The sequence below is a fragment of the Hyaena hyaena genome, unplaced genomic scaffold, assembly GCF_003009895.1.
Source record: "Hyaena hyaena isolate Hyena2069 unplaced genomic scaffold, ASM300989v1 scaffold_303, whole genome shotgun sequence".
NCBI classification, from domain to species: domain Eukaryota; kingdom Metazoa; phylum Chordata; class Mammalia; order Carnivora; family Hyaenidae; genus Hyaena; species Hyaena hyaena.
The window spans coordinates 787,489-799,921 of record NW_024080934.1 but is presented as its reverse complement, the minus strand read 5'-3'; the positions used below and the strand labels follow the sequence as shown (position 1 = coordinate 799,921).

The following is a 12,433-nucleotide window of genomic DNA, read 5'->3' as shown; positions in this document are numbered from 1 at the left end:
GGCTCTTGATCTCAGGGTTGTAAGTTCAAGCCCCACATTGGGCACAGTGATTATGTAATTAAAAAAAAATTTTTTTAAGGGAAAGATAAAACAATACATTTAGTGAATTTTTTCTAGAAGAAAGTATAGCAGATTATCTTCATGAATTTAGAACAGTGAACGAGTTCATAAACAGAACGCAAAAGAAACTTGCCATAAAGAAAACATTAGACTACACTTCTTTTCAACATAAGACACAATTAAGAGAATGAAAGGCAATCCACAGAATAGGAGAATATATTTGAACATATGTAACCAACAGAAAGCTTATGTCTAGAAGAGAAGAGGGACTCCTACATATCAGTAAGTAAAATGTAGACCCAAAAGAAAACTGGGCAGGTTACTTGAACAGATACTCCACAAGACACTATCCAAATGAACAATAAAGAAATGAAAATATGCTCAAATTAATTCATAAAAGGGGTTGCAATTTTTTTTAAATATTTTTTTAATGTTTATTTCTGAGAGAGGGAGAGACAACTTGAGCAGGGGAGGTCCAGAGAGAGAAGGAGATACAGAATCTGAAACATGCTCCAGACTCTGAGCTGGCTGTCATCACAGAGCCTGACATGGGGCTCGAACCCACAAACTGCGAGATCATGACCTGAGCCGAAGTCGGAGGCTCAACTGACTGAGCCATCCAGACACCCAAAAGGGGTTGCAAATTAAAGTCACTTTGCATTGCTACCATGTATTCATAAATTGGCTAAAATTAAAAAGGCTGACAATGCCACGTGCTGACAAGGATATGGATTCCAGGAACTTTCACTAAATGAAGATAGGAAGCAGTACAATCACTTCAGAAGACTGGCATGAAGCTAAACATATGCATACCCTATGACCCAGCAATTCTACTCCTAGACATATACTTTATTAAAATACAGGCACACATGTGCCAAAAGACCTGTCCAAGAATATTCATATGAATATTATTTATAATAGTAAATTATAAACCATCCAAATGTATACCGACAGTAGAAAAGATAAATTGTTCAAACAATGGACTATTATGTAGTATTGAAAATGGACTTGAACAGACCCAATTAAAATGAACTATAGCTACTTGCAACAATGCAGATGATTCTTGTAAACATGTTAGCAAAAGAAGCCAAAGAAATATGGTAGAACAGCATTAAAACCAGACTGATTACAATCTAATGTGAAAAACATTAATGTGAGTAGAGACATTACTTAAAGAGGAAAGGAATATTCCACAAGAAGATATGATGATCATGAATTTGCAACTAACACAAAGTCTTATAAAAGGAATATTGTCACATACAAAAACAATTGACAAATTCAGCCATGGTAGGAAACTTAATCTACTGCATTAAAAAAAATTTTTTCTTAATGTTTCATTTTATTTTTGAGAGAGAGACAAAGTGCTAACAGGGGAGGGGCAGACAGACGGAGACACAGAATCTGAAGCAGGCTCCTGGCTCTGAGCTGTCAGCACAGAGGGGGCTCGGACCCTTGAACCATGTGATCATGACCTGAGCTGCAGTCAGACCTTCAACCAACTGAGCCACCCAGTAGCCCCTACATTTTATAATTATAGAAAACAATACTCTATATTTACACATACATACTTAAGTAGTAAAAATAAAATAAAATCATAGAAACTGTTTTAAAAACTTCATGGTAATAGTTGCAGTGGTTGCCTCTGCAAAGGGCAATAAAGAGAGAAAATCTATGTAGGTGTACAAAGGAGGCTTTAATTTTATCTGAAATGTATTATGTGTGATATGTATGATATTATGTATGATATTAATGTATTATGTATTATGTATGATAAATATTTATCATACATCATTATTTATGATAAAGATATCGGGGCGCCTGGGTGACTCAGTCGGTTAAGCATCAGACTTCAGCTCAGGTCATGCTCTCACTGCTCGAGAGTTCGAGCCCCCATTCAGGCTCTGTGCTGACAGCTGGGAGCTCAGAGCCTGGAGTCTGCTTCGGATTCTGTCTCCATCTCTCTGCCCCTTTGCCACTCATGCTCTGTCCCCTTCTCCTCCAAATATAAATAAGCATTTAAAAAATTTTAAAAAGAGAAAGATATCTGACACAACATGATAAATAATAAATTTTAAAATTCTAGATTTATGATGCATAGATTTTATATCCTATTTTATTTTTATGTATTTAAAATTACTTTCATTATAAAACAGTAATGTACAGAAAGCAAAATCTGGTAGAAATGAAAGTAACTTCATAGGGGATTAATGACTGAGTTCTACTCCTGAAATCATTATTGCACTATATGCTAACTAACTTGAGTATAAATAAATAAATTTATAACAAAATATCCCCCCCAAAGAAACAAAAGTAACTTGATTTCAAAATACAAGTATTGTATTGTAAACTAAGTATTCTACAAGTTTACTAGAAAAAATGAGAACATAGAGTTAATTCTATCCATAAACAATCATATATGCCTACATAATATGTGTGCATACATATATACATACATGGAGAGATATATTTAGACAAACATGTATAATGGAGAGAACATTATATCTCTTAGAGAATATACATTCCCTAAATATTTATAGAGAAAATACAAATTAAGTCATATATTTGGCCACAAAAACAACTCTTACAAATTTAAGTCAAAAAATAGCAAAATAGGCAAAGGATATGAATAGACAATTTAGAGAAATAGACTATCCAGGTAGCCAGCAAGTTCATGAAAAGAGGTCAAATGTACTAGTAATTAGAGAAATACAAATTAAAGTAATAATGAGATACCACTTTTCACATATGACACTTTCCAACATTCAAGAGTAGGTAGATTTTTAAAACTGTGGTGAGTGAAAAACTCTATGACAAATACCATATATATAGATATATTAGAAATACATATAACAAGCATGTTAAAAGGACGCAAACAACAAAAGGGTACATACTGGACATTAGAATGGATTCCTGGATGGTGAAGGATGGGATTGGGAAATGGAGATGATGGAAATAAATGAAAAATTAAGTAAAACAAACCTGTTGCCTGAGGGATGTAGAGGAAATGGGGTAGATGTTATAGACTTTCTAGAAAACAGTCTGACAGCATATGTTAACATGTCCTAGAAGCAGTGGAATACTCATATATAGAATTACCAAATAAATCATCCACCCTGTGAACTGTTATATAGCCATGAAAGGAGAATTAGAAGTATACTTGATGCTTTGAAGAATTTTGTAAGATATAATTGAAATAAAGTTTATATAGAAAAGAGTACACAATGATGCTATTTTAGGAAACAATGCTTCCCCCCGCCCCCCCCCCGGAAACTCTTTAAATGTGATGTGTGTGTGTGTGTGTGTGTGTGTATGTGTGTATAAAAACAAAAAAAAATAAGAGAGAACATACACTAGATATTAGTGGGAAGGAAGGGGAAAGGATCAGAGAGAGAAATTCATGAATGTAAAATTATGTATATGTGGAGATGTTTGTAGTCAAAAATTTAAGTAAGATTTATATGTATTTGCTTGTTTAAAGAAAGGTTCTCAGTTGGAGTTTCAGGCTACATATGAGATATGTTGGTCATATGCGTCTTGGTCATAGCCTGCTCTGATAACCCTATTCTAGGCATACACAACCCTGCTTGTTATCTCTATGATTTGTACTATTTGTGCAGTCTTTGGGGTCGTAGTTCTTTCATGATTTCATTACACAAAGAATTTTTAAGCAAAATCATGAAAACTTTGCTGCATGAATAGATAAAACTTGTCAATTAACAGGCCTTAGCTCAATGTTTATTTAGGAATATGTAACTGAAATGTTGATAGTAACTACGTCTTAGGAATTAGAGAAAAACTTAGGACTTAGGAAAAACTTTTTTTGACATTTACAATGCATTTTAGTAAATGAGGTATGCTGAGAAAAAAATGTGAAGGAAGAGCCTCTTGTCTGCAACTGAGTACATGCTAGGCTTTTAAGTCTTACCAAGCTTAGGTTGCAAATATTAATATAAAATGTACACCCTGTTTATGAAAAGACTAAGTGCTACAAACAGCATTAAACATTAGGAAGCAGTACCAGTACCATGTAATTTACTATATTGTATTTGTATTTCAGATCCCTTTGGTGCTTCATGAAGAATATTTCCAGATATATCACAGACATTAAGCCTTTGCCTCCAAACATAAAAGATAGACTGATTAAAATAATGAGTACCCAGGGGCAGATAACAGATTCAAATATAAGTGAGGTAAGAGTATGTACATTTATAAAGCAAGCGTGTTGTATTTTACTGTTTAGACATAGTTTCAGATTTTTGGAGCAATGGCATATAGTAGGTTTAGTAATAATTCTAAAATATAATAAAACATTGGGATCCTTTTTTCTCTGCAGAAAACCAAAACGTTCATTTGTAATAGTTACTTAAAAATCTTCTCCCACCATTCTTCCACTTGCTTCCTTTGTCTTCACCATACCAGCACCCTTGATCTCTACATTTTCAAAAAGTTTTAAGATTTTTGAACTATTATACCTCAGTAAGGCTGGAAAATATTAAAATGCAGGATGAATACACAAATGGCAAAAAAAAAACAACAGTAAGAAATATATGTTTCATTATGACTGGCACACAAACCACACTTACATGTCACATACTGTGTGCAATACACTTGGATAGTTTCTATTTTATTCTATTATGTCATATTTCAGTTTACAAAAATGTTGATCAGAGTCCACTAAGGTGATTTTATCCACTCATGGCTAACAATCAGCAGTTAAAAGCCACTCTTCTAAACTCTTCTCATCCTTCTGGATACCTCACTCCTGCTAACTGATACTCTCCCTCCTTACAACTAAGCTAACATTGGCTATTCTATAAGGCAGTAAGTATAGTAAGGGCCTCCAACCCGAATTGAAATCCTAGCTTTCCCACTCTCTGACATTGAACCTCAGTGCCCTTAACTAGAAAATGGGTTTGCAGCCATCATCACTGTCTTCGGAGACTCTAGTCTAGTCTAGTGTACTATAGAAACTCAGGTTCCAACTACCAACTGCTGACTTTAATACACATTCTGCCCAAAGCCCAGTATCAAAAGGGAGCAAACTGTGATGATAGCACTCCAGCACATGCCTGTCCCTGTGACCTCAAGTTGTAATTGCACTTACATGTGCCATGAGTGTTTCTTTTAACAGGGTGAGGTACCTGTAACTCTTCGATTTCTTCACGTTAGCTTGCATTGGAATGTAGACATTTGAGTGTTGTAGTCTGCTTGGCTCTCTGGAGGTAGGACAATATCCCCAGGTTCTTACTGTCAGTGTTCTATGGATATATATAGTTTGTGTGTGGCTCACAGAAGAAACATTATGAAACTACAGAAAACTGAAAGTTTTCTTCACTTTCCCACTGTCCCCATTTCGTTCTAACTGTTTAGCTTATATTGGAGTGGCTTAAATGTTCATTTTATGGCAATCCTTAATATTCATTTAAACCTAATTTTACTTGAACAGGAAAGGGCTAAGGGTTGAATGAGACAGAGAAAATATAGTAGTATGCTTTCTTTAGTGGTCTCTCTCAAATCCCCATCCTTATAAGAGTCCTGCTTGTGAAATTGTTCAAAAAGCCAGATCTAACATCTGTTGCAAAGTTGCATGCATCATTGGATGGCTCTTTTTGAAATATTTCCTAAATCTTTTTATAGTTGGATGGAGGAGACCTTTCTAAACATAACACCAAAGGTAGAAACCAAGAAGAAAAATATTGATGGATTTGATTACATAGCAATATGAACTTCCTTATGGCAAGAAGAAAAAAAAAGAAGCAAAGTCAAGTAACAAACTAGGAAAAATATTTGCAATACACATGTAATACTTTGTTATCAAGGTAACAAACCAATAAGAAAAATCAAATACTAGAAGAATCAGGAAATACCAAAGGAAAAAAAATATAAATCACTATCAACATATAAAAGGATTTAACTTCATTAGTAATAAAAGTCAGTTTGTCTTTCAGTTTGGCATTGCCAGAGTCTTAAAAAATAATAATACCCAGTGTTGACAATAATGTGAGCAAAAGTCACTTTTGTCTCCTGTTGGTGTCAGTGTAAACTGATAAAAACCTTTTAGGAGGACAGCATGGCGTTAACTATCAGAAGTCCTAAAAATGTACTTACTATTGACTCAGAAATTTTAGTCCTCGTATTTTTTCCAGTTTTATTGAGATATAATTGACATATAACATTGTGTAGGTTTCCAGCATACAACATAACATGATGATTTGATACATTTATATATTGCAAAATGATTACCACAATAGGGTTATTTAACATCTGCATCACCTCATATAATTACCATTTCCTTCTGCATTAATCCCAAGAAAATAATAATCAGGAAAGTACACAGGTATGCTCATCATAATATCATTTATAATAATAGTTGACAGTTATAAATAACATATAAGCGAGACACCTTTATTTCTCACAAAATATCCCGTTTAATAATAAGGATATTGAGGCGCGCGCGCACACACACACACACACACACACACACACACACACACACACCAGAATTTGCCCACACTCATAAGGCAGTCTGCCTTTAGACGACATGTTCTTAATCACTATACTTTATTGCCTCCTAACTCAGCCTAAATGTTCAACTGAAGTGTTTGTCACTGTAGGAAGCATTTAGTACATTATGGTACCTTCATAAAATGGAATAGAATGCAACCACAATAATTTTTTTGGTAAAAAGTGCTCATCTTATAAATAATCTGATCCCATTTTTCTTCAAAGTTTTTTTTTAACTCAAAAAACATCAAAACTAATATGTTTTCTCTTGGCATTGGTATGATGGGTAATTTTAGTTATAGTGGATAAAATCATAGCCTTTGGAATTAGAAAGACCTGGTTTTCAATCTTAGCTCTGCTTCTTTTTTGCTATGCATTTTGTGCTACTATTTAAGCTCTGGGTGTCTCAGTTCCATCCTTTATAAAATGGTAATGATGAATCTCTCAGGAGTGTTTGTGTGTTTGAGAAAGAGAGAATACTAAAGGGCATAATGTGTATAATGTACTTGGTACCCTTCCTGGTAAGTGCCCAATAAATAGAAATAGTTATTTTTATTTTTGTAACTTTTCTATATTGTCTTAATGTTTTATAATAATAATACACTACTTTTACATTCAGAAAAGTAAAGTTAGTTCTACTTTGAAAAAAGTAAAATAAAAAGAAAACCCAAGAAAAGAGCTCAGAACCGTTTGAAATTCATTTGCTGTATTTGTTGCCCTCAAGTAAACATTCAGAAATACTGGGTCTGCTTGTACTAGTTCTCAATAAGAATGAAGGAGGTAAATGTTCTAGATAAGCAATATTCGTATCCTGTAACCATTCAGTGTCTAAGTGATTGAAGATTCATACTCGCTGAGCAGAGGCATGTAGCCAAGATCTCTGATAATAGTCAAGAACTACCGGAACAAGATAAGCACATGCCACCACCCTGCTCCTGCTTCTCAGGTCTAGTGGGTCCTTACTCTGTACCAGCCATCTCAACAGTGCTATATGTCTCAGTAAAGACTTTGGGGACGCTGGAAGGGCTGCACCCCCTGGTTAGTAGTAGGTTTGTATTTTTCCTGCTTTACGCATGTGTCTCCACACAGATATTTCTTTGTATTTTCAGCTATATTTTCCATCTGCCACTTGTCTGTCATGACTGCCAAAACACTGAATGTGGAATAAACATTTATATTCATAACAAAAATTAATTTTTTTAATCATGTATTTTTTTTTTTTACAGATTTTACATCCTGAAGTGCAAACTCTAGATCTTCGGAGCTGTGATATTTCAGATACTGCTCTCCTGCACCTATGCAACTGCAGAAAACTGAAGAAATTAAATTTAAGTTCCTCAAAAGAAAACAGAATTTCCATAACTTCAAAAGGTATGTTTGTTAACACTGAATAAATTGATAGACTACTCTATATCATCTAGTATAATTTTGGAACAAAGAACCGGAGGGGTACTAAATATGTCAAAAGATGTCAAAGAAACAGAAATTATATTTGTCAATAAAAATATTCAAGCTAAGGGGTGCCTGGGTGGCTCAGTCAATTATATGTCTGACTTCAGCTCAGGTCATGATCTCACGGCTCATCGATTCGAGACCTGTGTTGGGCTCTGTGTTGGCAGCTTGGGGCCTGGAGCCTGCTTCAGATTCTGCGTCTCCCTCTTTCTCTCTGACCCTCCTCTGCTCATGCACACACATAAATACACACTCTCTCTCTCTCTCTCTCTCTCTCGTTTTCTCTCTCTTTCTCTCTCTCTCTCTCAAAAATAAATAAACATTAAAACAAATTTTTTTAATATTTAAGCTAAAGAATCCAAATTAGAGGGACGCCTGGGTGGCTTAGTCGGGTAAGCGTCCGACTTTCGCTTAGGTCATGATCTCGCGGTTTGTGGGTTCGAGCCCTGCGTCGGGCTCTGTGCTGACTGCACAGAGTTTTTACCCTTTTTTTCTATCAATATAGAATTTTAACCTTTCCCTTCAATAAAAGAAAGAGGAACTTATTTGGCTAGCTAGATTTCAGGAAAGTTTTGTGAGTTTTGCTAAATGGTTAGCAAGTTAGGCTACCTATAATATTTCAAAAAAGCATAAGTTTTTACTATATTTTTATTTATTTTTTTTTTACAAATAGTTTATTGTCCAATTAGTTTCCACATAACACTCAGTGCTCATCCCTACAAGTGTCCTCCTCCATGCCCCTCCCCGCCTCCCCCCCACATCCATCAGTCCTCAGTTTGTTTCTCAGCATTCAAGAGTCTCTCATGGTTTGCCTCTCTCCCTTTCCCCCACCATTTCTGCCCTTCTTCTCCCCCTTGTTCCTCCATCAAGTTCCTCGTAATCCTCCTATACGTGCAAATATGATATTTGTCCTTCTCTGCCTGACTTATTTCGCTCAGCATAACACCCTCAAGGTCCATCCATGTTGCTACACATGGCCAGATTTCATTGTTTCTCATTGCCATGTAGTATTCCATGGTATAGCTAAACCACATCTTCTTGATCCATTCATCTGTTGATGGACACTTAGGCTCTTTCCATGTTTTAGCTATTGTGGAGAGTGCTGCTAGGAACATTGGGGTCCATGTGCTCCTATGCCTCAGCATTTCTGTATCCCTTGGGTAAATTTCTAGCAGTGCTATTGCTGGGTCATAGGGGAGTTCTAGTGTTAGTTTCCTGAGGAACCTCCACACTGTTTTCCAGAGGGGCTGCACCCGTTTACATTCCCACCAACAGTGTAGGAGGGTGCCCGTTTCTCCACATCCTCGCCAGCATCTCGAGTTCTCTGATTTGCTCATTTTAGCCACTCTGACTGGCGTGAGGTGGTATCTCAGTGTGGTTTTGATGTGTATTTCCCTGATGAGGAGGGATGCTGAGCATCGTTTCATGTGTCTGTTGGCCATCTGGATGTCCTCTTTGGAGAAGTGTCTGTTCATATCTTCTGCCCATTTCTTCACTGGGTTGTTTGTTTTTCGGGCGTGTAGTTTGGTGAGTTCCTTATAGATTCTGGATATTAACCCTTTATCTGATATGTCATTTGCAACTATCTTTTCCCATTCCGTTGGTTGCCTATTAATTTTCTGGGTTGTTTCCTTGACTGTGCAGAAGCTCAAAAAAGCATAAGTTTTTAAAGTGTTTACACAAATAATAACTCACTAAAAAGAACTTTCATGCTGGACACTGATAAATAGGTGTTCTTTTGGGGGGGTAAAAAAATAAAAAGTAGAAGTTCTTTCTTAAGATACAGAAAACAGTAAAAATGACCTACACATGAATTCACCATCTTTCCTTTTGTGTCTTCTGCTCATAAAGGTATCTTTTTAACACTGTTATGTGTGTGTGATTGAACGGTCCAGGGTCCCCAAAGCACTCTCTTCTTTATGTGGCTCATTATCATGGACAAGTCTCCAATGTGTATTTTCATCAGTTTAATTGGATTTAAGGGGGAAGAGAGAATGCAAAAACATATGTATGATTCCTAAGGAAAAGCGTGAAAACTATTACCTAAGACATTTGGACAATTTAACTTTTGATTTCCCTTCAGAGTCCACAAGAAAATTAATTTTATTACTTTAAAACTTTTTGTTTTAACAAAAAGGAGATTTACCTACTAATTTAATTACCTAATTTGGTTCTGAATGACTTTTGGCTGTTTCCTAAAGGCAAATCTACTTGTCAACAATAAAGACTTCATTACAGATACTCTGAATGATATACCACAGACTAAGTAGAGAATTCCTGAAACATTCTAAGAGAGTTTTAATAATGGCAGCATCCCTGGACTAAGTATATCCTCACAGATGGACTACTTTGCAAAAGGCTCACATACAGTTGCATATATCAATACTGGTGACAGCTAAAATGAAAATCGGTCACATTTCTCATATACATAACATATATAGCTCATTGACACGTGATTATGTTTTCCCTCAGGAATAAAAGCTGTGGCTGCCTCCTGTTCATACCTGCATGAAGCTTCTTTGAAAAGATGCTGCAATCTCACTGATGAAGGAGTCCTTGCTCTTGCACGCAACTGCCGGCTGCTAAAGATCATTGATTTAGGTGGCTGTTTAGGTATTACTGATGTGTCCTTACATGCCTTAGGAGAAAACTGCCCATTTTTGCAGTGTGTTGATTTCTCAGCTACTCAGGTAAATGAAATATAGACTTAAAATACAGAGACTGTATGTGTTCGCCCAGTGAATTTCCATGACTCATCAGAAGAGCATAATTAATTCTTTCGATTGTTGTTGAATTTGTTGACTACCTCATGCTTCAGTGTTTATATAATTGCAACATAATTTGGCACATTTCCCTCAATTATTTTAAGTAAGGGTGAAAAAGATAAATTTGGCTAAAGCACACGTTTGCTAAATGGGAGGCAATAAAACTGTACATAAATGATTAATAATATTTAGAAAATTTTACTTCCCTCTTTCCCATTAGTGTGCTGTGTTGCTTTTTCTCTTTGCTTAGGTATCTGATGATGGTGTGATTGCACTTGTTAATGGACCTTGTGCCAAGAAATTAGAGGTAATTTTTAAAAATCTATGAAGTTGATGCTAACTAAATGTTTATATTATCCTCAGAAATTATTTTTTGCATGTAGCAAACAACCAGTGCCTTATTATAAATTAGGTGTTTCCATGGCATTTTTTTTGGTTGGGTTTGCTTTGGTTTTTGCCTCCTTCTGTTTATTTCCAGAGTGAAGAAAAACAGTAAAGTTAGGAGATAAAGCATGCTTTAAATAAAAACCCATTTTACTTCCAATGAAAGTTCTCATTTTCCAGAAGTTTCACTTTCTAACACGTTTAAGGATAATCTTATTATGGATGAAGAATATGAAAGTTTATCAGTGTAAAATTATATTCTTTAGAATTTTCATTGCCAAGACTACTAGTCTTTTACTATTCTATTTTCTTAATATACATGAAGGGTTCTGGAATATACCAGTCACATAACACTTATTTAGATCTAAAGATGTTTAAAAATCAACAGATGCAGGCACCTGGGTGGCTTAATTGGTCAAGCATCTGGCTCTAGATTTCTGTTCAGGTCATGGTCTCATGGTTAGTTAGTTCAGACTATGTGCTGGTGGTGTTGAGCCTGCTTGGGATTCTCTCTCTCTCCCTCTCTCCAACCCTCCCCAGCTTGCTCTCTCTCTTTTTCTCAAAGTAAATAAACTTGAAAAAAAAAATCTACAGATGCAAAAAGAGGCTTTGTCTGAAACACCCCCCTTCCATCTATCTAAAAACAGAACCTTCCAAAAGAATTCAACTGCGCCAAACCCCTTTCAAGGAAGACTACCCAATACCAGGAGGATTTACTGGATGAGTCAGATGAGAAATTGCATGAACAAACATTGTGACAAGACTATCATACCTCCCATCTACTCTCTAAAGGCCCATTTTGTTTTCCCTAAAAGTCATCTGTTTTTCTCTAAGTGTCCTATCTCCCCTCCCTTTCTTCTGTTAAGATGATATATAAACTCAAAGTCATAGCCATTTCTTTGAGCCACTTTCTTTCCGAGCTAGTGTGTGAATAAACTTTATCTTTTCTCTTGCTAGTCTGTCTTTGTCAGTTTAAGTCACAGGCTCCCAAAGATAGAACCTAAGAGAATGGAGAAAAAGTTTTCCTCCCCAACAGCCACATGGTACAGCTATTTAAAAAGATCCTAAATTAGTGTGCAGCCCTTCTATTCAGGGATTGATGTGGCACCTATAACCTGTTTCTAAATATAGTAAGAAGCCTTTTATCCCAGGATTTTGGTTTCCACCTTTCCCAGTTTATAGTGAGGGTTTTTAAGCCTATTAATATAGATGTACTTTTCAACAATAAGCCATGTCAAAAATTTTTTGGAAGTAAACAGTCTATAAAT

General features: G+C 35.7%; 1 protein-coding gene across 2 annotated transcripts in view; it reads left to right on the top strand.

Annotated features, from left to right (window-relative positions):
- The window catches only part of AMN1 (antagonist of mitotic exit network 1 homolog), a 57,961-nt gene that overhangs the window by 21,710 nt on the left and 23,818 nt on the right, over positions 1 to 12,433 (top strand). For both annotated transcript variants that reach the window (XM_039247683.1, XM_039247684.1), the window contains exons 2-5: positions 4,118 to 4,250; positions 7,791 to 7,935; positions 10,489 to 10,706; positions 11,032 to 11,088. In XM_039247683.1, coding sequence (XP_039103614.1) covers positions 4,118 to 4,250; positions 7,791 to 7,935; positions 10,489 to 10,706; positions 11,032 to 11,088 — 553 coding nt within the window. The remainder of the gene's footprint in view (positions 1 to 4,117; positions 4,251 to 7,790; positions 7,936 to 10,488; positions 10,707 to 11,031; positions 11,089 to 12,433) is intronic.